At 44.2% G+C, this 25,356-nt stretch overlaps 2 protein-coding genes across 2 annotated transcripts; both read right to left on the bottom strand.

Moving 5' to 3' along the window:
* Positions 1-276: 276 nt before the first annotated feature.
* Positions 277-16,975, bottom strand: usp40 (ubiquitin specific peptidase 40). Its single transcript, XM_084190597.1, has 31 exons — positions 16,193-16,975; positions 16,037-16,104; positions 15,814-15,927; positions 15,493-15,657; positions 15,203-15,349; positions 14,905-15,048; positions 14,624-14,752; positions 14,392-14,499; positions 14,166-14,273; positions 13,803-14,024; positions 13,504-13,639; positions 13,241-13,322; positions 12,976-13,147; positions 12,803-12,887; positions 12,649-12,719; positions 12,156-12,538; positions 11,879-12,044; positions 10,764-10,824; positions 7,125-7,178; positions 5,560-5,735; positions 5,395-5,431; positions 5,240-5,304; positions 4,211-4,285; positions 3,987-4,116; positions 3,827-3,909; positions 3,621-3,739; positions 2,973-3,038; positions 2,624-2,834; positions 2,398-2,493; positions 2,166-2,251; positions 277-1,992 (listed from the first exon to the last, which is right to left on the bottom strand). The coding sequence occupies exons 1-31, from the start codon at positions 16,383-16,385 to the stop codon at positions 1,869-1,871; spliced, it is 3,876 nt and encodes a 1,291-aa protein (XP_084046723.1). The 5' UTR covers positions 16,386-16,975; the 3' UTR covers positions 277-1,868.
* A 1,795-nt stretch (positions 16,976-18,770) lies between these two features.
* On the bottom strand, positions 18,771-23,999 carry LOC311115391 (thrombospondin-type laminin G domain and EAR repeat-containing protein-like; the record flags this gene model as incomplete). Its single annotated transcript, XM_084190567.1, has 13 exons — positions 18,771-18,924; positions 19,080-19,181; positions 19,274-19,452; positions 19,898-20,130; positions 20,544-20,748; positions 20,831-20,992; positions 21,141-21,211; positions 21,286-21,417; positions 21,578-21,734; positions 21,916-22,009; positions 22,121-22,530; positions 22,669-22,904; positions 23,909-23,999. The coding sequence occupies 13 exons, from the start codon at positions 23,997-23,999 to the stop codon at positions 18,771-18,773; spliced, it is 2,226 nt and encodes a 741-aa protein (XP_084046693.1).
* Positions 24,000-25,356: the final 1,357 nt, after the last annotated feature.

Here is a 25,356-nt window from a genome sequence, read left to right as displayed (position 1 = left end):
ATTGTGTGTGAGGATTTCATATTTCCAAATACATACACATGTATAAAGATGATTGATTGTAAATATAAAATGTAAGCATTGATATTATGTTTGATAAGCATTTTTTTTGGTATAGCCAAATATGATGGTTGTATGGAGAATTTGCTTCTTGGCACTAGCAACATGTAAATGTGTCGGCCTACTATGATTCGTGGTTGCAAAAGAGAATATGCAAAAGATAAAGGTCTGTAAACATGCATCATGACTTGAAAATAAATAAAACAAGATTCGCAAACATGCATCTTAATCTGTTTTATTCTGTATTTAATCCAAAACACAAAACTTAATCTGTAAAACCTTGCATCTTGCCACTGACCCATACCACAAGTAGAAGTTATACTGTATTCTTTCAGCAAAAGCAAAAACATCAGATTAGTTAGGAAATCAAATAAACTCATAATGCAAAACAGTCGCATTCATTGTCTAACCGTCATTTATAAAAGTAATGTATGACATATTAGTAGTCAAATTATCCATAAATTATTTTTTTACTCCCTGAAGTCTGTCCACACAAACACCCTCTGCACGCATATGAAACAAACATGATTATCGTCTAATTAACATGATCAACTCCGGTACAGAGGCAGGATGGGATACAGAGAAAACACTTGGATTTGAAAACACTCTTTCCCATGTAAGGAAAATGGCTAGAGGGTGAGACAGAGTTAAGATGAAGTTAGGAGGTATGGAGGAACAGAGAGGTAGAGAGGGAGTAACAGAGAGGTAGAGAGAGAGGGAGGAACAGAGAGGTAGAGAGGGAGGAACAGAGAGGTAGAGAGAGAGGGAGGAACAGAGAGGTAGAGAGAGAGGGAGGAACAGAGAGGTAGAGAGGGAGGAACAGAGAGGTAGAGAGAGGGAGGAACAGAGAGGTAGAGAGAGAGGGAGGAACAGAGAGGTAGAGATTGAGAGGGAGGAACAGAGAGGTAGAGATAGAGGGAGGAACAGAGAGGTAGAGATAGAGAGGGAGGAACAGAGAGGTAGAGAGAGAGGGAGGAACAGAGAGGTAGAGAGAGAGGGAGGAACAGAGAGGTAGAGATAGAGAGGGAGGAACAGAGAGGTAGAGAGAGAGGGAGGAACAGAGAGGTAGAGATTGAGAGGGAGGAACAGAGAGGTAGAGAGAGAGGGAGGAACAGAGAGGTAGAGAGAGAGGGAGGAACAGAGAGGTAGAGATAGAGAGGGAGGAACAGAGAGGTAGAGAGAGAGGGAGGAACAGAGAGGTAGAGAGAGAGGGAGGAACAGAGAGGTAGAGCTAGAGAGAAATGAGGTAGGGAGGACTATTCTGGACTGAGCTGAATTGTGGCTCGTCCATGTTAAGGCATGGATATAACTGACTCTTATTAGAAATATAGGTATATATATTACCTATAATATACTGGTTCATATATATACACACACACCTCTGTAGTGTGTACCAATGCAAACTAGTCAGCAGATACTGTAAATGCATACCACTATATATATATATATATATGTAATACACCCAGTACTATGAGTGGAAATACTTGTTCCTATTGGATCTCATCTAGAGGGGAGAAGGGATCCAGAGGTACAGTGACAGAGATGGAAGGAGAGTCAGAGACAGCAGCTTGTAACACTGAGTACACAGAGGTCTGTATAGTGAACCAGTAAGTCATCCCACCACCAGACCTACAATAGCAGTAGATAGCAGATCTATGGGGGTCATGCTGTGTGAACACATTATCCAAAAATGTTGGCACACAAACAGATGTCCAGAAGATTGCTCATTATGTTGAGCGACGCCACAGTGAGAAAGTCTGTGTGTGTGTGTGCATGTGTACTGTATGTGTTTGTGTGTGTGTAAGGGGGGGCTATCTGAACACCCCCACGTTGATTGACAAGGCCACCTCTGGCTTCCTGGCCTTGATGGGCCCCATCTTCTTCTCTGGTCCCGCCCCTTGGTTAGTCTCAACTTCAGCCCCAGCACCCTGCCCTCTACAGGAGGAAAGAGGAAATAGTATTAATGTAAAATGCATACATTTACTTAAGTATTTATTTATAATAACTTTGTAACTATAAATACACTTTTTTGTAAAGCTAATGTCATACACGAAAAGCAGTGTCAACACTGTGACCTGAGTCTCATTGCATCTTGTAAGAAGCCCCACCCTTTCCTGCGTTGCTCCTTCTCCTCCCTCAACCTCTGCTCATCCTGTTGGGTGCTAAAGTCCCGGTTATTGTCAATCAACAGGTTCTGTCCAATCAGAAAACACCATGTTACTGTCCAAGTATTATCCAATCAGAAAGCCGTGTCACATTCAATAAGCAAGTTCTGTCCAATTAAAGCAGAGCAGGCTGGAACGCAACCAATACGATGAACCACAGAGATGCGTTCGTTACCTTGACACCGATGATGTCACCGTCTTTAAGGTGGAAAGGTGCTCCAAGCAGAGACTCCGCCTTTTTCTTCTTCTTCCGTTTGGACACCTGCTGGCTCTGTGTGCACGCATCATCAACAAGCGCCAGGAAGAATCATAAAAGAAACCATAGGAGTGTGACAACAAAGCATCAGGCTTACATTTAGCTAAGTGTCTTCATCCTCCCTCCAATCCTCCACATCTCTTACCCAGTTGGAGAAAGTCTCCCAGGTGTGTGTGTGTGGCTGGTGCTTGGCCAGTAGCAGGGAGTCAGGAGAGACGCCGTATGTTGAGGCCAGGGCAGAGCGTAGCGATCTGGGGGAAGGGTCTCGAGAAGCATCCCAGACCAGGTCCTCTGGAGGGTAGTAACTCCTCTCCCCAGGCACCCCCATCTGGACACGCAGCAACACCTCCTTAGGACTGGGGGAGGGGGGAAACAGGGCAATACGATGGAGGGAGAGGAAGAAAAGAGCAGGGGAGGGATAACAACACATCCAGAAATCATGTTTCTGGTATCTGCTTAACTGACCAATGACAGTAGAATAACCCCAGGCTTACCCAAGATCCTCTTCTCTCAGTAGCTGCTGCACACAAAGTTCCACCCCACTGCTAAACTTCAACTTCCTGTGAACAGATACTTGTTGTTGAGAAAAAGAAAGGGAGGAGAGGAGATAGACAGGAGTGAGAGGGAGGAGAGGAGATAGACAGGAGTGAGAGGGAGGAGAGGAGATAGACAGGAGTGAGAGGGAGGAGAGAGACAGGAGTGAGAGGGAGGAGAGGAGATAGACAGGAGTGAGAGGGAGGAGAGGAGATAGACAGGAGTGAGAGGGAGGAGAGAGACAGGAGTGAGAGGGAGGAGAGGAGATAGACAGGAGTGAGAGGGAGGAGAGGAGATAGACAGGAGTGAGATGGAGGAGAGGAGATAGACAGGAGTGAGAGGAGATAGACAGGAGTGAGAGGGAGGAGAGGAGATAGACAGGAGTGAGAGGGAGGAGAGGAGATAGACAGGAGTGAGAGGGAGGAGAGGCGATAGACAGGAGTGAGAGGGAGGAGAGGAGATAGACAGGAGTGAGAGGGAGGAGAGAGACAGGAGTGAGAGGGAGGAGAGGAGATAGACAGGAGTGAGAGGGAGGAGAGGAGATAGACAGGAGTGAGATGGAGGAGAGGAGATAGACAGGAGTGAGAGGGAGGAGTGTGTGTGTGTACCTGAGTGTGTGTTGTTGTCCTCTGAGGATACGGGTCAGTCTCTGTCCCTCCAGCTGCCACACGCGCAGAAAAGCAGGAGTGGGCACACACACACACTGCAGCGACGGCAGGGTCAGCACCTAACACACAGACAGAGTATGAACACAAACACAGCATGGGCATACACACGCTAGAAGGAGCAGTATCAACACACACACACACACTACCTGAGTCTTCAGCTCTTCCAGTGTAGCCTCCTCTGAGATCTCCACCTGTCCCACAGTCCTCAGCTCCGCCATGGCCCCGCCCACTAAACACACACAACATTTTAACCAGTGGACTTAGTTTCATACCTAGTTTCATACTGTGTGTGTATGTGTGGCTCACCTGCAGTCATGACCTCCAACCGCTGACCCTCCTTGGACCCCTCGGCCGTGCCGTTGACCTCTGTTTCCATGGAGACCACAGGGTTGGCGCTCGGCTCCACATACAGCCAGACTGACAGCTTCAGAAAACCCTGAGAAAGAGAGAGGGGGGACGTGAGAGAGGGAATAAGTGTCTGTAGAGCGGGGTTGTAAGAGAACAAGAAGTGGACAGGAAGTTGAGTGTACCTTGGGAGGAAGTCGTCCCTCAGTAATCACCAGAGAGTCTCCATGACTCATCTTCAGCTCAGAGAGAGACGCCTCCTGTGGAAGAAACAAGAGAGAGATTGTGGCAGTTCGTGAAAAAGAGAGCGGAAAATGTATTCCACTTCTTGATTTCGCTTAAGCAATCATTTATTAGAACCCAGGGATTCTCATGAGAATAACACCCGACTATGGGCTGTTCTTAGGCCCGACGCGAAGCGGAGGGCCGAGGAAACAGCCCTTAGGAGGGTGTTATTCACGATAATCCCCGGGTTCGAGTGCCCTTATTGCTTTAACAAAACAATTGCCAGCATATAAAACAAAGATTTACAACCTGTTTTCATAAAATATATATATTTTAATGAGTACATTTGTTTTATTTCACCCTTCCACCAGACAATATAGTCCGGGCAAAAGCCAGTCATTAGTTCTGAGATTCTGAAGTTGCTAGCCAAGCGGGCTGGTCGTCTATTCTATTGGCATGGTTGTCAGCCAAGCGGACTGGTCGTCCGTTCTAAGCAAAACACTTTTTGCTATGCAAGTTGGCTTCTTCTCCTTTGCCAACTAGTCAACTAAAGCGAACACACAATCAAGTCAAGCAGCTGAACTGACAGCAAACTATGTGCATTTTAGTTTGTTTTACCTTTATTTTTTTTGTAATTTCTTTGGATATATCCATTGTCACTGAGTCTCCTCCAGACACGTTCATTCTCTATGGCACGGTGGAGATCGCAAAAAAAACCTGCAACATTGTTGCACAGGTCGGAGAGGCAGGCAACAGGGTTTAGGCAAACCCCAACTGTTGCAAACCAAATGCTAAGATGGAAGCATGGGGAAACAATGTCTAGACACTTTTTTTCCCAGGGGAGATAAAGTTTATGAATTGCCTGGCTGGGAGGAGCATTGATCATTCAAATGAAACTGTTAACATGATTACCTGGTGATTGTCGTGAACAACTCCCTGTATCAACCAATCAGCTTCCACACAACCCATTTTATAATTCTGGTACTGACCTCGTCCATTAAAGCCTCTCCCACCTCCTCACACCAGTCCAGCCTCCTTAGATGCCAACCGGCCCCTGTACACACAACACACACACCATTAATACACACCATTAATACAAATGCACACAGGAGAAGGGACACACTTTATAATCCAACAGTTTTACCTTCAAGTCCTGCTGACTCCAACATTTTCTTGAGACACTGCAATAGAATGTATAGATAGGATTAGCACTCATTAGCAGAGATGAAGACACAGAGACACTGTCTGACTGACAGACAGACAGACACAGGCAGGCAGACCGACCAAACGATACGCAGTCAGTCCCCACCTGTTTAACTGTGCTGGACTGCTCTACAATGATTTCCCCCTCCAAGCCAGAGGCGGGTGCTGTCCCCACACTGAAGTACAGGAACAGCTGTGTGTCTTTGGGGGCCGTTCCAAGACAGAGGGACAGGGAGGTCATCAGCCTGATCCCAGCGTCACGAACACTCAGCTCCTCACACACTGTGGGAGGCAACACACACACGACAGGGCGTGACATTCAGGTAAATTTGCCAGTGGCACAACGGGCCAGTGCCAACTGAAAGCTACTGGCCTGAATAAATAAAAAAGTACTAGCCTATAATAACCTACCCTCCATATACAAATATGGTAGTTACATTTTAACTTGACAACATCACATTTAAATTGATTGATTGAAGGGAAAAAATAAAACATTTGCGCAATCTCATAAAGGGTGTTATTGTTAGCGATTTTGAACAGTCAGCAGGATACAGTTGTTGGGCCCTATAAAATCTGTTTTATCTTTAGCTAAATTCAGTGTTCCCGGTTTAGTTTGTCCAGGTTTCCGAGTTCTCAGATTTTCACTATCAAAATCACCATTTTTAAAATAGAAAAACACTAAAAAATTGGATGTTCTAAGTCCACAACAATACTTAAACCATATCGGGAGACTACTTGTGGTCCTCTGTAGCTCAGCTGGTAGAGCACGGCGCTTGTAACGCCAAGGTAGTGGGTTCGATCCCCGGGACCACCCATACACAAAAATGTATGCACGCATGACTGTAAGTCGCTTTGGATAAAAGCGTCTGCTAAATGGCATATTATTATTATTATTACTTGAGGTCTGGGAAAAATCTAATGTTTTGGGGGGTGGGGGAAGGGTGCAGTTGCCCTTGAATTCAATTGCTCACCTTGCAAGAGACCATTGTGTTTGGCTAGCGGTGTAGGCCTACTGTAAAATGTAGCCTACAGCATACATGTGATGGCAGAGTTTGCAAAACAATAGAATTCTGCCAGGTAGGCCTACTGTGGAGTCAACATTTCATTGGGAAGGTTTTAAAGGAAAGCCTTTAGAAATGTTCATTCAAACAGAGCATGATGACTAAATTGTGCATTGCAAAGATTTAACCAAGACTTCAGACCAAACTTTTTAAATACCTGTTTTACATACCCATTCTTGCCTTAGCATTTCCTGGTAGATATTATTAGTTGAAACGTCTTTCCTACATACCCTACCAGAAACCCTATTGCTGTCGTTCCTCTGTGAGCTGCTCCATGCGACAACCAGTGGAGAGCTGCTCACTCTTGCTGCCCGACAGATGAACTAGTCTGTGTGTGTGTGATAATCTACATAACAAACTACTGTAACAGCTTCGGGAATTTGTCCGTTTTTTCCAGCAATTATAAATAGCATTATTACAAAAAGAAATTCACTGGGCCACAAAAGGGCCACTGACGTGGATGATTGACTGGCCCGGAGGGTTTCCAAAACCTCCCGGACCAGATGGCAGCCCTGTATGTCGTGCCCTGCATGAATACATACACACACTTAGCACGAAGTAAGAGTTGCATGTTTTTTTCATGTGTGTGCGTCATTAGGGGTTCCAGTACCTGGGGGCAGGAGTTTCCCTGTACGGTCCACCTGCCTCAGACAGCATGCCCCACCTGGACAGAGATACACACACCAGGGAAGACACAACACACACATCTACAATAATAATAATGGCTGTATTAGGAGTGGTAATAATAACAGTATCTGACCTATAGCTGATGCTATTAGGAGTGGTAATAATAACAGTATCTGACCTATAGCTGATGCTATTAGGAGTGGTAATAATAACAGTATCTGACCTATAGCTGATGTTATTAGGAGTGGTAATAATAACAGTATCTGACCTATAGCTGATGCTATTAGGAGTGGTAATAATAACAGTATCTGACCTATAGCTGATGCTATTAGGAGTGGTAATAATAACAGTATCTGACCTATAGCTGATGCTATTAGGAGTGGTAATAATAACAGTATCTGACCTGCTAGCTGATGCTATTAGGAGTGGTAATAATAACAGTATCTGACCTATAGCTGATGCTATTAGGAGTGGTAATAATAACAGTATCTGACCTGCTAGCTGATGCTATTAGGAGTGGTAATAATAACAGTATCTGACCTATAGCTGATGTTATTAGGAGTGGTAATAATAACAGTATCTGACCTATAGCTGATGTTATTAGGAGTGGTAATAATAACAGTATCTGTCCTATAGCTGATGCTATTAGGAGTGGTAATAATAACAGTATCTGACCTGCTAGCTGATGCTATTATGAGTGGTAATAATAACAGTATCTGACCTGCTAGCTGATGCTATTAGGAGTGGTAATAATAACAGTATCTGACCTGCTAGCTGATGCTATTAGGAGTGGTAATAATAACAGTATCTGACCTGCTAGCTGATGCTATTAGGAGTGGTAATAATAACAGTATCTGACCTATAGCTGATGCTATTAGGAGTGGTAATAATAACAGTATCTGTCCTATAGCTGATGCTATTAGGAGTGGTAATAATAACAGTATCTGACCTGCTAGCTGATGTTATTATGAGTGGTAATAATAACAGTATCTGACCTATAGCTGATGCTATTAGGAGTGGTAATAATAACAGTATCTGACCTATAGCTGATGCTATTAGGAGTGGTAATAACAACAGTATCTGACCTATAGCTGATGCTATTAGGAGTGGTAATAATAACAGTATCTGACCTGCTAGCTGATGCTATTAGGAGTGGTAATAATAACAGTATCTGACCTGCTAGCTGATGCTATTAGGAGTGGTAATAATAACAGTATCTGACCTGCTAGCTGATGCTATTAGGAGTGGTAATAATAACAGTATCTGACCTGCTAGCTGATGCTATTAGGAGTGGTAATAATAACAGTATCTGACCTGCTAGCTGATGCTATTAGGAGTGGTAATAATAACAGTATCTGTCCTATAGCTGATGCTATTAGGAGTGGTAATAATAACAGTATCTGACCTGCTAGCTGATGTTATTAGGAGTGGTAATAATAACAGTATCTGACCTGCTAGCTGATGCTATTAGGAGTGGTAATAATAACAGTATCTGACCTATAGCTGATGTTATTAGGAGTGGTAATAATAACAGTATCTGACCTGCTAGCTGATGTTATTAGGAGTGGTAATAATAACAGTATCTGACCTGCTAGCTGATGCTATTAGGAGTGGTAATAATAACAGTATCTGACCTATAGCTGATGTTATTAGGAGTGGTAATAATAACAGTATCTGACCTGCTAGCTGATGCTATTAGGAGTGGTAATAATAACCATATCTGTCCTATAGCTGATGCTATTAGGAGTGGTAATAATAACAGTATCTGACCTATAGCTGATGTTATTAGGAGTGGTAATAATAACAGTATCTGTCCTATAGCTGATGCTATTAGGAGTGGTAATAATAACCGTATCTGTCCTATAGCTGATGCTATTAGGAGTGGTAATAATAACAGTATCTGACCTATAGCTGATGTTATTAGGAGTGGTAATAATAACCGTATCTGTCCTATAGCTGATGCTATTAGGAGTGGTAATAATAACAGTATCTGACCTATAGCTGATGTTATTAGGAGTGGTAATAATAACAGTATCTGTCCTATAGCTGATGCTATTAGGAGTGGTGATAATAACCGTATCTGTCCTATAGCTGATGCTATTAGGAGTGGTAATAATAACAGTATCTGACCTATAGCTGATGTTATTAGGAGTGGTAATAATAACAGTATCTGACCTATAGCTGATGCTATTAGGAGTGGTAATAATAACAGTATCTGACCTATAGCTGATGCTATTAGGAGTGGTAATAATAACAGTATCTGACCTGCTAGCTGATGCTATTAAGAGTGGTAATAATAACAGTATCTGACCTATAGCTGATGTTATTAGGAGTGGTAATAATAACAGTATCTGTCCTATAGCTGATGCTATTAGGAGTGGTAATAATAACAGTATCTGTCCTATAGCTGATGCTATTAGGAGTGGTAATAATAACAGTATCTGACCTGCTAGCTGATGCTATTAGGAGTGGTAATAATAACAGTATCTGACCTATAGCTGATGCTATTAGGAGTGGTAATAATAACAGTATCTGTCCTATAGCTGATGCTATTAGGAGTGGTAATAATAACAGTATCTGTCCTATAGCTGATGCTATTAGGAGTGGTAATAATAACAGTATCTGACCTATAGCTGATGTTATTAGGAGTGGTAATAATAACAGTATCTGTCCTATAGCTGATGCTATTAGGAGTGGTAATAATAACAGTATCTGTCCTATAGCTGATGCTATTAGGACTGGTAATAATAACAGTATCTGACCTATAGCTGATGCTATTAGGAGTGATAATAATAACAGTATCTGACCTATAGCTGATGCTATTAGGAGTGGTAATAATAACAGTATCTGACCTATAGCTGAAGCTATTAGGAGTGGTAATAATAACAGTATCTGACCTATAGCTGATGTTATTAGGAGTGGTAATAATAACAGTATCTGTCCTATAGCTGATGCTATTAGGAGTGGTAATAATAACAGTATCTGTCCTATAGCTGATGCTATTAGGAGTGGTAATAATAACAGTATCTGACCTATAGCTGATGCTATTAGGAGTGGTAATAATAACAGTATCTGACCTATAGCTGATGCTATTAGGAGTGGTAATAATAACAGTATCTGACCTGCTAGCTGATGCTATTAGGAGTGGTAATAATAACAGTATCTGACCTGCTAGCTGATGTTATTAGGAGTGGTAATAATAACAGTATCTGACCTATAGCTGATGTTATTAGGAGTGGTAATAATAACAGTATCTGTCCTATAGCTGATGCTATTAGGAGTGGTAATAATAACAGTATCTGTCCTATAGCTGATGTTATTAGGAGTGGTAATAATAACAGTATCTGACCTATAGCTGATGTTATTAGGAGTGGTAATAATAACAGTATCTGACCTGCTAGCTGATGCTATTAGGAGTGGTAATAATAACAGTATCTGACCTGCTAGCTGATGCTATTAGGAGTGGTAATAACAACAGTATCTGACCTGCTAGCTGATGCTATTAGGAGTGGTAATAATAACAGTATCTGTCCTATAGCTGATGCTATTAGGAGTGGTAATAATAACAGTATCTGTCCTATAGCTGATGTTATTAGGAGTGGTAATAATAACAGTATCTGACCTGCTAGCTGCTCCTGTAGCTGCAGCTCCACTATGGCCCTCTGTTTCACCTCACACAGCAGCTAGAAGAGAACACACACACACACATTAATATACTAATCACACACACACTAAATTATACTAAACACACACACACATTAATATACTAATCACACACACACTAAATTATACTAAACACACACACACACACATTAATATACTAATCACACACACACTAAATTATACTAAACACACACACTAAATTATACTAATCACACACACACTAAATTATACTAAACACACACACTAAATTATACTAAACACACACACACACACATTAATATACTAATCACACACACACTAAATTATACTAAACACACACACTAAATTATACTAAACACACACACATTAATATACTACACACACACACACACACACACACACACACACAATATACTACACACACACATTAATATACTAAACACACACACACACACACATTCACTTACTAAACACACACGCACAAATTTACTAAACACACACGCACACATTAATATACTACACACACACGCACACATTAATTTAATATACTAGACACACACATTAATATACTACACACACACACATTAATTTACTAAACACACACGCACACATTAATATACTTAACACACACACATTAATATACTAAACACACACATTAATATCCTAAACACACACACACACATTAATATCCTAAACACACACACACACACACATTAATATACTAAACACACACACACACACATTCACTTACTAAACACACACGCACAAATTTACTAAACACACACGTGCACATTAATATACTACACACACACACATTAATTTAATATACTACACACACACATTAATATACTACACACACACACACACACACATTAATTTACTAAACACACACGCACACATTAATATCCTAAACACACACACATTAATATCCTAAACACAAACACATTAATATCCTAAACACACACACACACACATTAATATCCTAAACACACACACACAAACATTAATATCCTAAACACACACACACAAACATTAATATCCTAAACACACACACACATTAATATACTAAACACACCCACACACTTGCTAGCTCACCATGTTTCCAGATGCAGGGACTTTTGCCCTCATCCTCTCCTCCTCCATCTCCCCCTCTCCTCCTCCTCCTCCTCCTCTTCTTCTCTCCGGCCGGTATTCCACCTGAAGCCAGCGACAGTCTGATGGTGTTGTCACGGTTACCATATCACCACTCACACTGAATACACTGGGAGAGAGAGACATTACACACACACACAGCCATAGCAAACACACCAACTACACCTCATGTCTGTCACTCACTTACGCAGACTGACACACTTCCACACCCACCACCCACCTGCTGTCCTGTGTGTGTGGCTCCAGCACCAGCAGTGTGTCTCCATCCTTCAAGGCCAGCTCCCTCAGAGTCCTCTGCATGTCTCCAGGAGGGAACACCCTCCACCCGCTGGCCCCGCCTCCCTTTCCTCCTCCCTCTCCTCCCCTCTTCTCCTGACACAGGAGGCTCTCCTGTGGCTCCCCTAACGCCTCCCTCACCTCTCCTAGAGTCACCCTCCCAGCGAACCCCCTCGACTCCTTCGTCAGCCCCGAGCCTCCTTCCTCTCCCTCGCCTCCCCCCTCCTCATCCCCTCCCTCCCCCTCCTCTTCTCCCAGAGAGGGGCGAACCACGGTCAGCAGCACTGGTTCCCACTCGGCTCCTGTTTGGACAGTCGCTCCACAAACCTGAGGAAACAAAGGGGATATGGTATGACCCGACAGCCATTTTGGTTCTAGGAGGTCCAGTAGCAGTGTGTACAATGGTGGATTGTGTTGATTCGATTGTGTCTCCTCACCTCTCTGCCGTTCCACACAAACAGATCAGCGCCGGTCAAGATGCCAGCACTGTAAAGAGACACCTCATCATCTGAAACACACACGCACTAAAGTTCAGTATCAACTCTCACAGAATGGATGTCACAGAATGTTGCAAAAGTGTGTATGTGTCACCTGTGAGAGTGTTGTAGAGATGTAGGCCAGCTGGTAGACTTTTGGCCACAGTCAGAGCCATATCCCCCTCCCAGAGATCCTGCATCTGAACACAAACACTGATTTGAGCTTTTTTGCAAAGTGCCATGGCGTCATTAAGGAAGTGAGTTAATGAGTCGGAGTGATGATGTCACCTGGTAGATGGTCATTCGCAGGTCTCCTACGTTCCTGCGGCGGTCGAAGGTGAGGTTGGTGGCCTCTTTCTGCTCTATGCTGATTGGTTTAAGAGCTCCGTTCTCCAACCTATAGCGCGGCGCCAGGTGGAGACGCAGCTCAACACTGTTATTGCTGGCCTCAAACTCCTCCCTATAGCAGAGTACACACACACATAAACGGATAGCCAGAAAACATCAGCAAAACATGGCAAAATAAAGTGTCTGTGTGTGTGTACGCGAGTACCGTCTCTGTTGTAGTCTTCTGTTCTCCTCTTCAGCCATCTCCAAGAGGTGAGGGGGAACCTTATACCCAGGATTCCTCAGGGCTGCCAGGGGGAAAAGCTCATTTGAAAGACTGTGTGCATTTTCACTTCTCTCCTTCACGATCTCTCTCCTTCTCTCCCACTAGCATTAAGTTTGGATGTGGCTTTCCTTTTCTTGCGCTCACTCAGTCTCTCCCTCCCTTTCCTTCGGACTCCTCTCTCCCACACACAAACACACACGTACCTTCAGCAGGCCTGTGTAGCAGTGTTTTCCTATAGAACAGCATGTAGGCGCTCTCTTTTCCCTGGTACATTTTCTCTATGTCTCTCTCATGGATAGACGTCACTGTGGAGTCATTCAGATCAAACCAGTGGCTGCCCTGTGGAGAGACAGAGAGAGAAAGAAAGAGATGGATGGATGAATGAATGGAGAGACAGAAAGAGAAAAGAGATGAAAATATAACCAATTGCAGCATTAACATAGAAAACATACCATCATTATTTAATTGTAAAAGCCATCATTAAAGCTCTAACTAGTGTTACCTGTGGTTCTAGTGCTGTCTTCGATTCTGTCTCCAGTCCTGATTCTGGTTGGGGGTTGGCTGTGTTGTTTTGGACTGGGTCTGAGGTAGGGGTAGAGCTAGTGCCAGGGGTTTGGTGGGCTGGGCTCGGGGGCTGAGTCACCGGGCTAGGGGGGTTGGCTTTCAGAGCCACCCGAGTGCCGCTATTGACCAACACAAACACATCACTGTGGTTCTCGAGGAACTACAGAGGGAGAGAGGAGGAGAGAGGGAGAGGGGGATGAGTGGAAGGAGAAAATGTAGAAAGATTTAGAGGAGATAAAGAAAGGTCAGTGTTTATGTGACATTGTGGAGCTCTTGGGGATGCCCATCAGTCATGTCCTACCTTGCCTATGGGGCCGTGGAGTTTCCTGTACTTCTTGCTCCAGGAAGAGCCGATCTTGTCCATCAGTCTCTGGCCCAGCTGGTCCAGCAGCACGCTCCTGCTCTCCTCCTACAGGCCAGGAGGGGAACAACACCACATTAAGATCAGATACAGTCACTGGACCTACTGATGATGTTGCCCATGGTGCTCTTGTTCCATTGGATTGAACCAGCATGCTTTGCTTTACCTGGGCTATTATGGAGGAGAGTACAGATAGAGGGTCGTCTTTCTCGGGCTCAGGACACACTCTCACTTCCTCCTTCTTCTTCTGAACCTTGGGTTTGGAATCCTCCTCCTGATACAAACGCACACACGTAAATACAAAGACACACTTGGCTATTAGCATATTTAGTGACATAAGCCTCGATTGTCTGATATGCAATTATTCTTCTCTCCTCCTCCCTCCCCCTCTCTCTAACCGGCGGATCCCACAAGCCGAGGTGGTCCATGTCTTTGATGTAGACGTGGTAATGGCCGCCATAGCAGCCTCCCTTATGGATGATGACAGAGAAGAGTTCATAGGAGTACTGCGAGTCCTCGCCTTCAGTCTGGGAGAGAGGGTGACATAGCATAGTCATTAGGGGTTATAATGCGACATAAATGTTAATAAATGGTTTTACATTGTTTTAACTAAGTAATTTAGAGTACATAAGTGGTAGTAAGGCAATGCAGATACATGTGAGTGGAGGTTGTCCTTTACCTGTTCACAGAACGGCCTGAGGTTGATGGCGAGAGGGAAGGTGTAGCGACCAGTCTCCTTGTAACGCTCGCACTTGGCAAAGTCAAAGTTAAACCTCAACAGAGACACTGTCAGGAAGGGAGGGAGCTTCCTCAGCTTGGTAGACTACAGAGAGGGAGAGGGAGGGGGAGAGAGAGAGAGAGAGAGAGAGCGAAGGAGAGGGAGGGAGAGAGGGAGCATGGGAGGGAGAGTTCTGGAATCAGTACCAATTCTAGAATAAACAAATGCAATTTCAATCTTGGCCAATACTCCTACTAACCTTAGCAGCAGTGACTAGCTGGTCACACTGGCCACAGCGGTAGAGGTTACTGCCTTCAAACATCTCCTCTTCCACAAACATGTCCCAGAGCGCCCCCTCCAGGCCACACACACCACGTACACACACTGTCAGGTCCAGGAAGTCCTCCTGAGAGGGAAAGTGAGAGAGGGAGAGAGCCAAGAGAAAGAGGAGAGAAGAGAGAAATAAAAGAGAGAGAGAGAGAGAGTCAAAGAGAGTGTCAGCAACACAAAGATACACACAGGTACAGATAAACACTCAAACACATGTACCTGTCTCTGGCTGATGTTGCCACACACTTTGCAGACTATGCTGTTAACAGTGGTGCCATGGTAGAGGCGGTGGATGAACGCACTACCGCTGGTGTCCACCAGGGAGTGCTCTAGGGCACTGAACAGAATCCTGTTCAACTCCTGCACGTCATGTTGCCTGCTCTCCTACGGGAGAGAGATGAGTGGTAAGCAAAATGATGTAGGAGAAAGCGATGTAGCATTATATAAAGCAAGCCTCATTCTCTAGTTTAGTCCCTACGTCACACACACCGCCATTCATACACACACTCGTACACAAGCTTGTGTACACACACACACTACCTCACTGTTGTTCCATCCGAAGCTGTCAGTGAGATCAGCAGTAGAGGCACTCTGTTGGTCCACCAAGAGTAGACGAGCAAACAGCCTCTGGAGCTCCAATGGAATGACCCTGACCTGGGGAGAGAGAGTGTTAATGTACTATGCACACACACATCAATACAAATAAAGGCATGTATTCCACAGTGAGGAATACACACACACTCTCCCATGGTTGGTTCCTTACCTTGGCCTCTGGTTTGTCTTTGTCCTCCAGACAGCCCAATTCCTCTGGACCCAGACTGAACAGTTCCTCTACACACACACACACACACACATTAGGTATTGCAAATACAGTATGAACCAAAGACAGAACACCAAGTGACCTGACCTGACCTCTCACCTCTGAACTCCGGGGTGAAGAGCAGGGTCTGGAGCAGGGAGTTGAGGTAGCACGTCCCTCCCTGGTTTTTTATCCCGCTGAGATTCACTCTTCCCCGGGGTGGAGGTGGGTCCCCTTCCCCCTTCACAACTCTACCTCCGGAGGGAGCCGGAGAAAATCCCTCCTCCTCTTCCTCGAAAAGACTCCCAAACATGCCTGGGCTTGTGTCTGTGCTCTATTTCTATGTCCCGTGAAACGCACCTTCTGGGGACTGAATTTAGTTTCTAATTGTGTTCACCGTCGCGCAGCAAGCTAACTAATAACTCCTCTTGCTATCTCATCTTGGTCTTGCCTAGCTCTCTGTTGATAGTAGTGGGACTGACTCTGAAATAAGACGACTTTACAGGGGTAAACATAGCTATGAATAGATAACTATGGTGTTCCCGTATTGCGCTCGAGTTATAGTAATTATTGTAGCAGTTAACTAACAAGCTATACAATCATTGCCCTTGCAGCACGAAGTAATTTAGTGTGAACTGAGTTTACAACAACTCAATTCGGACCAGCGACAGGCGGCTATCTGACCCGCTAGCTATCAAACAACACTTGTTTCAGCGTTCCTGATGCAAATAAAGCTTTAACAATAGAAATCCCCTGATGTCTTTTGGTAAATTTATACTCGAAGCCAAACTCTGTCTACATTCCTCTGTTTTAAATAAGCGAAAACACGAAAAAACGTAAATAAAAACACCATTGATGAACAGTGCGCAGCCATGATTCTCTTAAGCCAAAGGTTAGAGTGGTGCATTGTGGTAGTTGTAGTGGTGTTTTAAAATCACAGGTTGGCACCTCGGCTAAAAAAAACTACATATCCAGCAAGTCTTCTCTTCGATTTTGCAAGAGCATGAAGCCTGTAGTTTTTATAACATGGCTTGTCTGTCATCCAGTGGATGACACACACAGAACTGATACATCTGAACTGAAATGTGATGTATTTTCTGCTGGTATTCTTAAGGAAGGTTCATATGTGGCTACAAACCTGCTGTTCTTTTAACCACCTTTTCAGTTTTTGTGTGAAAGCACTGACACTAGCCACACATTTTAAAGGGATACTTCAGGATTTTGGCAATTAAGCCCTTTATCTACTTCCCCAGGGTCAGATGAACTCAGGTATAGCATTTTTGTCTCTGTGTTAAGAATTCCCTGTGGTGACTGTTAGCACCTCACAACTCTGAGCAAACTCTCTTTCCATCCCCCACAACCAGAGCCTGAGAGTCTAGGGGGTACCATAAACCTGCCTCTCAAACTTTCTCTGACCTGTGTGACCTGTGCCTTGATAGGTTACTAGGGGGCAGGACATCTACCCATCCTCTTGACACTGCAGGTCACACAATACTTGCAGTCTCCCTCAAGCAGTGGCAGAGAGCAACATCTATCTCTGCCCATCAACAACTGGACTCACTCATATCTCTGGATTTGTGGGATGGTGTGTGTGCCCAAAGTGAGCTGTGTGACATAATAATAATAATAATAATAATATGTATGTATTGTTCTTAATAGTTTGTTTTTGTTGCATTATGTATGCTGCCTCTGTATAGCTTGTAACCTGTAAACATGTTCAGGGATTAAATGCCATTTATACAGACCTTTATTACTGTCATTATGCTCTTGTGATATCGTATGTACAGTATATTCACTGCCTACTACCTTTCCCACTGCTCATCCCCATGTTCATCTTCCTCAGTGTGTTTAAAGTTCCTGTGTGTTAACTCTTGGGCTGCTTTATTCCCCTCTAACTGGGGCCGGTGTCAGTGAGTCACAAACCAGTAAAATACCTAGAGCCGGGTCGCTCTCTTTCACTGTACATCCAGTATGAAGGAAGTTAGAAGTAGTTTTGCGAGCCAATGCTAACTAGCGTTAGCGCAATGACTGGAAGTCTATGGTATCTACTAGCATACTAGCAGTTACCATAGACTACCAGTCATTGCGCTAACGCTGATTAGCAATTGTGCAAACACTAGTTAGTAACTTCCTTCAACTGCACGCAGAGACATAAAAATGGTATCCACAAGTTCATCTGACTCTGGGGAAGTAGATAAAGGGCTTCATTGCCAAAATCCAGAAGTATCCCTTTAAGGTTTCTGGAAGTTGGTTCTAGTGGTGAACAGCTTTTACAGAAAATGCCGATTGGGCAAAAGCTGTTCTACACACTGGATCTCTACAGTTTCCATCCACTGCTCCCCCAGTATGTGACCCTATAAAAATACACATTTCATAAAATCCTTCGAAAACAATATTCTTACATAAGCGGTAGAATTTGCAGTAAGACACGAATAAAACCAGAGATAATTCAAACATACTGCATTTTTTACACATTTCTATTACATCAATCAATTATTTTCACACAATGATAGGCAACAAATATGATTAATGTTAAAGTTCACTTATACACAACATGTTTTACAGTATCTACACACTCTCTCTGCTAACGTGGCCCAGTACAACAACATAATGTAACATTCATTATTACATCAGTTGAGATTTCATTTTTTATGTTTTTCACTGTTGTCCCTGATTTGTAATGATATTGGGTCACATGTCAGTGTGTTTTCAGACGGAACACTTTGGAGAGAGGTGCTGTGGCGCTGGAGTAGATCAGATAGGACTCCTCTCCGGAAGTAAAGAATTCCCAGTCGCTGCATCCGATGGTGGGAAGCCGGTGAATGGGAACAAAACCCTCGTATCCCTGCCACCTGTGCACATCCATATCATGTTCAAGTTCAAGTTCACAACACAAATCGTGATAATGATGATTTTAGAACATATCACCATAATGATAGTAAATTCATAATATATCACCCATTCAATTATAGCACCATGACCAATTCTAGTGTGTTTATGTGAATACCTGTAGATAATGCTGTTCAGAGAGTGAGACTCTCCGTCAAATGAGTTAGCAACGACCAGGTAACTCTCCTCTCCTACTGTGAAGAACTCCCAGTCAACAGCACTGAGGGGGGAGACAGACAGAGAAATGAGAGAGAGAAGGAAGGGAGAGGAGAGGTGGGGAAAATGTGCACCTGTACAAAGGTTCATGTGTACCTGTATGTGATTATGTCCTGAAAACGCAGGAACAGCTGAGAGCTCATGTCCAGCTCGTAGATGGTTGAGTTGATGGCATAGCGACTGGGGCCATTGCCATGGAGTCTGTGTCCATTGGCAACCACCAGGAAAACCCTGCTGCCGATCTGGAACATCTCCCAGTCTGTGGCACAGAAAGTCTGAGAGAGAGAGAGACAGACAGACAGAGAGAGAGACACAGAGAGAGAGAGACAGACAGAGAGAGAGAGAGAAAGAAAGAAAGCGAAAGAAAGAGAGACCATAGAATCATGCAGACATTGGAATTCCCTACCAATCAAAGCAGAGTCTTTTTGTGGTTTCAGTCTGCCAGTCAGTCAACTTCACCTCACATTTGGTTCCATTCAAATGTCTGATTCACTATCAGTTATCTGTCAAAGCTGGATCTAACATGCAAATTCTGCTCCACTACACATGCTCTATTTTTGTCATCTCTTAGTTCCGTGGTGTGGGTGGTTGTGCTGTTTTAGGATTTCTGCCAATCTCCCCCCTCTCTCCCTTCCCCCTTGCCATCCTCCTCTTCCTTACTCTCCCTCTTCCTCTCCCTCTGTCTCTTCCTTCTACTTCACCTTCATCTCCCTCTCTCACCTTAATAGTCTGAAACAAGCGGAAACTTCCATCCACCCAGACATAGATGACCGAGTCAACGTGAGTGGTCAGTCCGTCGAACGCGTTCGCCACAGCCAGGAAGTGGTAGGGTCCGACCGTGAAGGCTTCCCAGTCGTAAGCCCCCGAGGTCCGCAGGGCTTGGTGAGGTTCAAACAACTGCGTGCCACGGTCCCACTTGTAGACCACACTGTCTATGGTGTGGTTAGTATTACCTAGAGGAAGGGAGCGGGTAGGGAGAGGAAGAGATCATTGCAACTCATATACTGTATATATATATATATATATACTGTGTTATTAGTATTGCAGCTCATCACAGGAGGCTGCTGAGGGGAGGACGGCTCATAATAATGTCTGGAATGGAGTGAATGAAATGTGGAAACCATGTGTTTGATGAGTTTGATAACATTCCATTATTCCATTTCAGCCATTACTATGAACCTGTCCTCCCCAATTAAGGTGCCATCAACCTACTGTGCAACTCATGTACTGTAATTAAGTTGAATATACTTTTCTACAAGGTCTTTTCAGCATCACAAAGATTTGGCTGCAGTCAGGTTATAGCTTATTTGTGATTGGATGAAGCCAGTCCTTACCTGGTCCATGATTGGCTGTAGCCAGTTCCTACCTTGTCTGTGGTTGGCCACGGCGAGGTAGGTGTGTCCTTGGATGCGAAAGGCCTCCCAGTCCCGTGCACAGTGTGTCTGCAGCGCCTGGTAATGAACAAACCTCTGTGTCTTTTTATTCCACCTGTAGATCACTGACAGTTCATCCTTCTCCACTGTCTCCTCCTTCCCTGTGCTCTCCCTGGAGTTAGACACCACCAGGAATATCTACAACAAGTTAAACCAACAAATTAACAAATACAATTGTATTTCAAGTGTATTTAAAGATCTCTAAGATGTCTTCCTATACCTTCTTCCCCATAGTAAAGTGTCTCCAGGAGAGAGCTCCATGTGTGCTGATCTTCTGGTAAAGGTGAAAGCCTCCGTCTCTCCAGAGGTAGACTGCAGAGCCCAGGGAGGGGGAGCGGTGGGCCATGGCTGCCATCAAACCCAGCCCTTGTACACTGAACACCTAGACATGACAGACAGACAGACAGAGAGTGATAGAAAGAGAGAGAGGTTGAAAACCAGTTTCATCTACAACTATGTCTTAATTTAAACAATAATGTATAATAATGTATTCATATTTATGTTTTTTGTTTTATGTTTAAAAGGAATACCTCCATATCATACGTCTCTGAACTGGTGGAGAGGACCTGCTGCTCCAAGACATAGTCTAGTCTCTGGGACTCTGTAGAAGTGATAGAGAGGTCAGTGTGTGTGTGTGTATGTGTGTGTGTGTGTGTGTGTGTGAGGAGGACCCACCTTGCAGCATGGGGACCCAGAGTGTACCATCACAGAGGTAGAGCGCTCTCCTGACGGGGTTGAACCACAACTGTCCTCTTACTGAACCGGAACAGGACGGCTCCAGCCCCACAGACACCCGTACCTCTGTCTCTGGAGGGTAGAGGGTGGGAGGGGAGCAGAGTGGATGGAGGGGCAGTAGAGGATAGAGGTACAGGGTGAGGCAGGACGGGAGAGAGAGAAGAGTCAGAGAAAATAGTCAGATTTGTGAGAGAGATCAGGGGGCAGAGAATACAGGAGAGAGACAGTATACCATATGAAGGCAGGGTGAGGTCACTCCTAGTCTCTTTGAGTGGTAGGTCCAGCAGCACCGCGGGCACAGACAGCTCTGCCAGCCTGGGGTTGGAGGACGGGCAGACAAGAGCGGTGGCACCAGAGCCTGGCACCAGGACCAGCTGTCTGATCAGACCCTGGGAAGGAGGGAGGGAGGGACAGGGGGAGGACGGACGGAGAGGAAAGCTAGTTATTTGTAGAGTATTGGCATTACCCATTGTGTCACTCTTATCAAGCCATCATGTAGCCATTACTACTAGTGTAATTCTAGTGTATATAGGTTCTAGAGAGAGGGTTGGAGTGTGTGTTGGTTCTTACTGAGAACAGGCCTTTCCATCTTCCTCGGCTGCCGATGTGGAATCTGGAACCCTGAACACTGAGGTCAGAGGGCAACGACTTGGAGTGAACCCTGCTGAACACACATGATAACATCATCATCATCATTACAGACATTTAATGCAGACAGACAGACAGAGAAAAGGGATACAGAGAGAGAGAAGGAGAGCCGGAGAAAGCAACTCACAGTTCCAGGTGTGTGTTGCAGTCCACAGTGAGAGTAGCGTAGTGTCCGCTAAATGCTAACACCAACGTGTGCCAGTGATCATCAGCCAATTGGACGCCTCGGAACACCCAGCGCGCCATGACCCCCCCGCTGCGACCTCTGAACAGGAAGTGGAGACTGTCTCTGGAGAACCGCAGGCCAATCAGAAGCCGCCCCCGACCGTTGCTGTTCTCTCCATCTCTACTTCCCTTCCTCTTCTCTCCGTCCATTTCTCTTTCTCCATCTGTCTCTCCATCCCTCTCATCATCCCTCTCTCCTCGTTCTCCATCCTTCTCTTTGTACCCATCTCCATCTGTTCCTCCCTTCCTCTTTCCATTCCTTGCATGCTCTTCTTCCTTTTCCTCCACCACAGAAAATATGTACTCGTTTTTCTGAAAGACAGGATGAGACAGATCATCACAGTGAGAAGAGGCAATAAAAACAAAATACACTGAACATTCCCCACGTCGTCGATGATGTCACTTCCGGTTGTAATGCTGCTGCAGGTGTTTCTAACCCCTGGCCCTTACCTTAGTGGCGACGAGGCTGACCTTCAGGGTGGTGACGATGGAGAACTCTCTGGGGAAGAGGTGACAGTTGACGAGGAGTTGGGAGAACGGGAAGTCCAGGGAGGTGTGAGGACGGGACAGACGGACACCCCTCACACCCCCAGACTGGATCAGATGCACCCCCCCTCCTGTTACCCCCCTCGCCCCCTCCACTGCCATGGGGAGAACACGGGACAGAAGGTCCAGGGGGAGCAGGTCTACGGGGAGAGAGAAAGAGAAAGAAAAAAGAGAGAAAGAGTGAGAAAGTGAGAGAGAGACGGGGAGAGAGAGAGAGAGAGAGTTAGTCAGCATTTCCTAAATAGTGGGAAACTGCTTTAGGTGGTGAGAGCAGCAAGATGGTGTGTTGTAGTTTCTTGTGTATTCATGATATGAGGTAAGGTTAGTCAGAGTTTAGGGGATGGCTGGGAAATGTCTGGTAGGTTATTGGCATGATCTGTGCATGAGTGATTTGCGTCAAAGTTTCGGCAAATCAAGTTAAACACACCAAACCCTCACACACACGGCTGATATCTCTCTTACACACACACACACACACACAATAACACAGTGGTGGAAAAAGTACCCAATTGTCATATAGATACCTTAATAGAAAGTTACTCAAGTAAAAGTGAAAGTCACCCAGTAAAATAATACTTGAGTAAAGGTCTAAAAGTATTTGGTTGTAAATATAATTAAGTATCAAAAGTAAATGTAATTGCTAAAATATACTTAAGTATCAAAAGTATAAATCATTTCAAATAATATCTAATATTCGAATATTAAGCAAAGCAGACGCCACCATTTTCTTGTTTTTAATGTATGGATAGCCAGGGGCACACTCCAACACTCAGTATTTACAAAAGATGCATTTGTGTTTAGTGAGTCTGTCAGATCAGAGGCAGTAGGGATTACCACGTGTTCTCTTGATAAGTGTGTGAATTGGACCAGTTTCCTGTCCTGCTAAGCATTTAAAATGTAACAAGTTAGTATTTGAATTAACATCCCTGCTGCATGCAAACAAGATGGAGAGAGAGAGAGAGAGATAGCAAAAGAATGAAAGAAAGCGATAGCGGTGTGTTTAATGCCACTCTACAGTATAATCTGAGCGCGCCGCAATCTGACAGGAAGCACAGTGTTATGTGTCACAATCAAATGTGTCCCCAGATAGGTTACGACACCCACACACACATTATCATAGCACATTTAATAGAATAGAATGTACCTGTGCATGGTCTCCATGTCTCTGCAGCTGCGTTGATGACCCTTAACCCGAGAAACAGAAGGAGCGGCAGCAGTAGCATCAGTGATGACATCACAGCTTGTTCCAGTCAATCACAAACACTGTGACTGATCCGAACGCCAATTGACGCTCATCTCCAACCCGTGTGTGTGAGTATGTGTATGTTTGTGGTGTGTCTGGAAATAGTCCTTAGAGAGTGTCTGTAGAAAGCACAATCTTCCAACAGAGAAAGTCCAGTTGACAAAGAGAAGCCTGGATCTAAACTACTATACAATATCTGACTTCAGCAAAGGCAGACAGGCAGGCTCCTAATGAGTTTGTTCTGTCTGGTCCTTCTCTCTGGTACAGCACCTTCTCTTATATACCAGGCCCATGCAAATCACTAACCAGTCTGTCAATCATTTCACAGAGTAGAACGGAAGCTGACTGTATCTCTCCCATACACTTCTGAGTGTGTGTGTGTGTGAGAAAAAGAGAGAGAGAGAGCAAGATGTATACACAAGGTGGAGTTTTATGGGCCATAGATACAGAGCTGTACTACAAAATTAGATAAACACCAAGTAATGTCATTTTTAATAAGGAAATAAAAAAAGTATTTTGAAAACATGCATTCCACTGGTGACCTCTGCTCCACCAATAGAGTGCTTGATACCAGCTAAGCTATTACCATATTAACCAAGATCCCTGTTATTAGGCCATGTATTATTGTAGTAGCTGAGGAGTGTACAACTATGTGCGTGTGTGTTGTGTTCCTATGGTGAATTTGTGTAAGACAGCTGTTTTCATAAAAGATTTGCTAATATTACATTCTGAGAAAATGTAATAAAAATTGTAGAGAGAGGAATTAGGTACAACTCTCAGGTGCGGACCCGGGAGGGTGGACCAATGTGTGTATTTCAGCCATGGCCAGGCTTCAAATAGCTGTTCCGATACAGAGTAGGGAGAGAAAGGAGGGGTGTTCACGCTTTCTTTTATATACCTTTTACTGCTCCGTTTGACCTTTTCTTCAAGAGCAGGTTTGTGTGCTTTAGCGGATCACTGGGCAGGAGGAAGGTGTCCTATAGAGACTTGTCTAGTGAGTGTTTCTCCTAGCTATTTATTTTCAAGGCTACAGGATCATGATATGATAACTTTCTTCCTTCTTGTATCTCTCTATCCCATCAGGATATCAATCAACTGTGCTTAATCTGAGCGATCTAACATCCTGACAGGTGGCTGACCGCAGGCACAGGTATAAAAGAACGGGAAGACTCAATTGGTTTTGCTAACTCCATAATTTCCTCCTTTTGAAAAAGGTCAAAGGTTATCGAGGAAACAAATACAGCTTTATTAAATTAGACTCCTCCACTAGCACATCATCCAGCAAATGATGTTTACAGAGGAATCCCAAAATACAAGTCCAAAGTGGTAAAAATTAATGAGAAAAGGAT

The sequence above is a fragment of the Coregonus lavaretus genome, assembly GCF_964263955.1.
Source record: "Coregonus lavaretus genome assembly, contig: HAP1_SCAFFOLD_123, whole genome shotgun sequence".
NCBI lineage: Eukaryota > Metazoa > Chordata > Actinopteri > Salmoniformes > Salmonidae > Coregonus > Coregonus lavaretus.
This window is presented reverse-complemented; position numbering and strand designations above follow the sequence as displayed.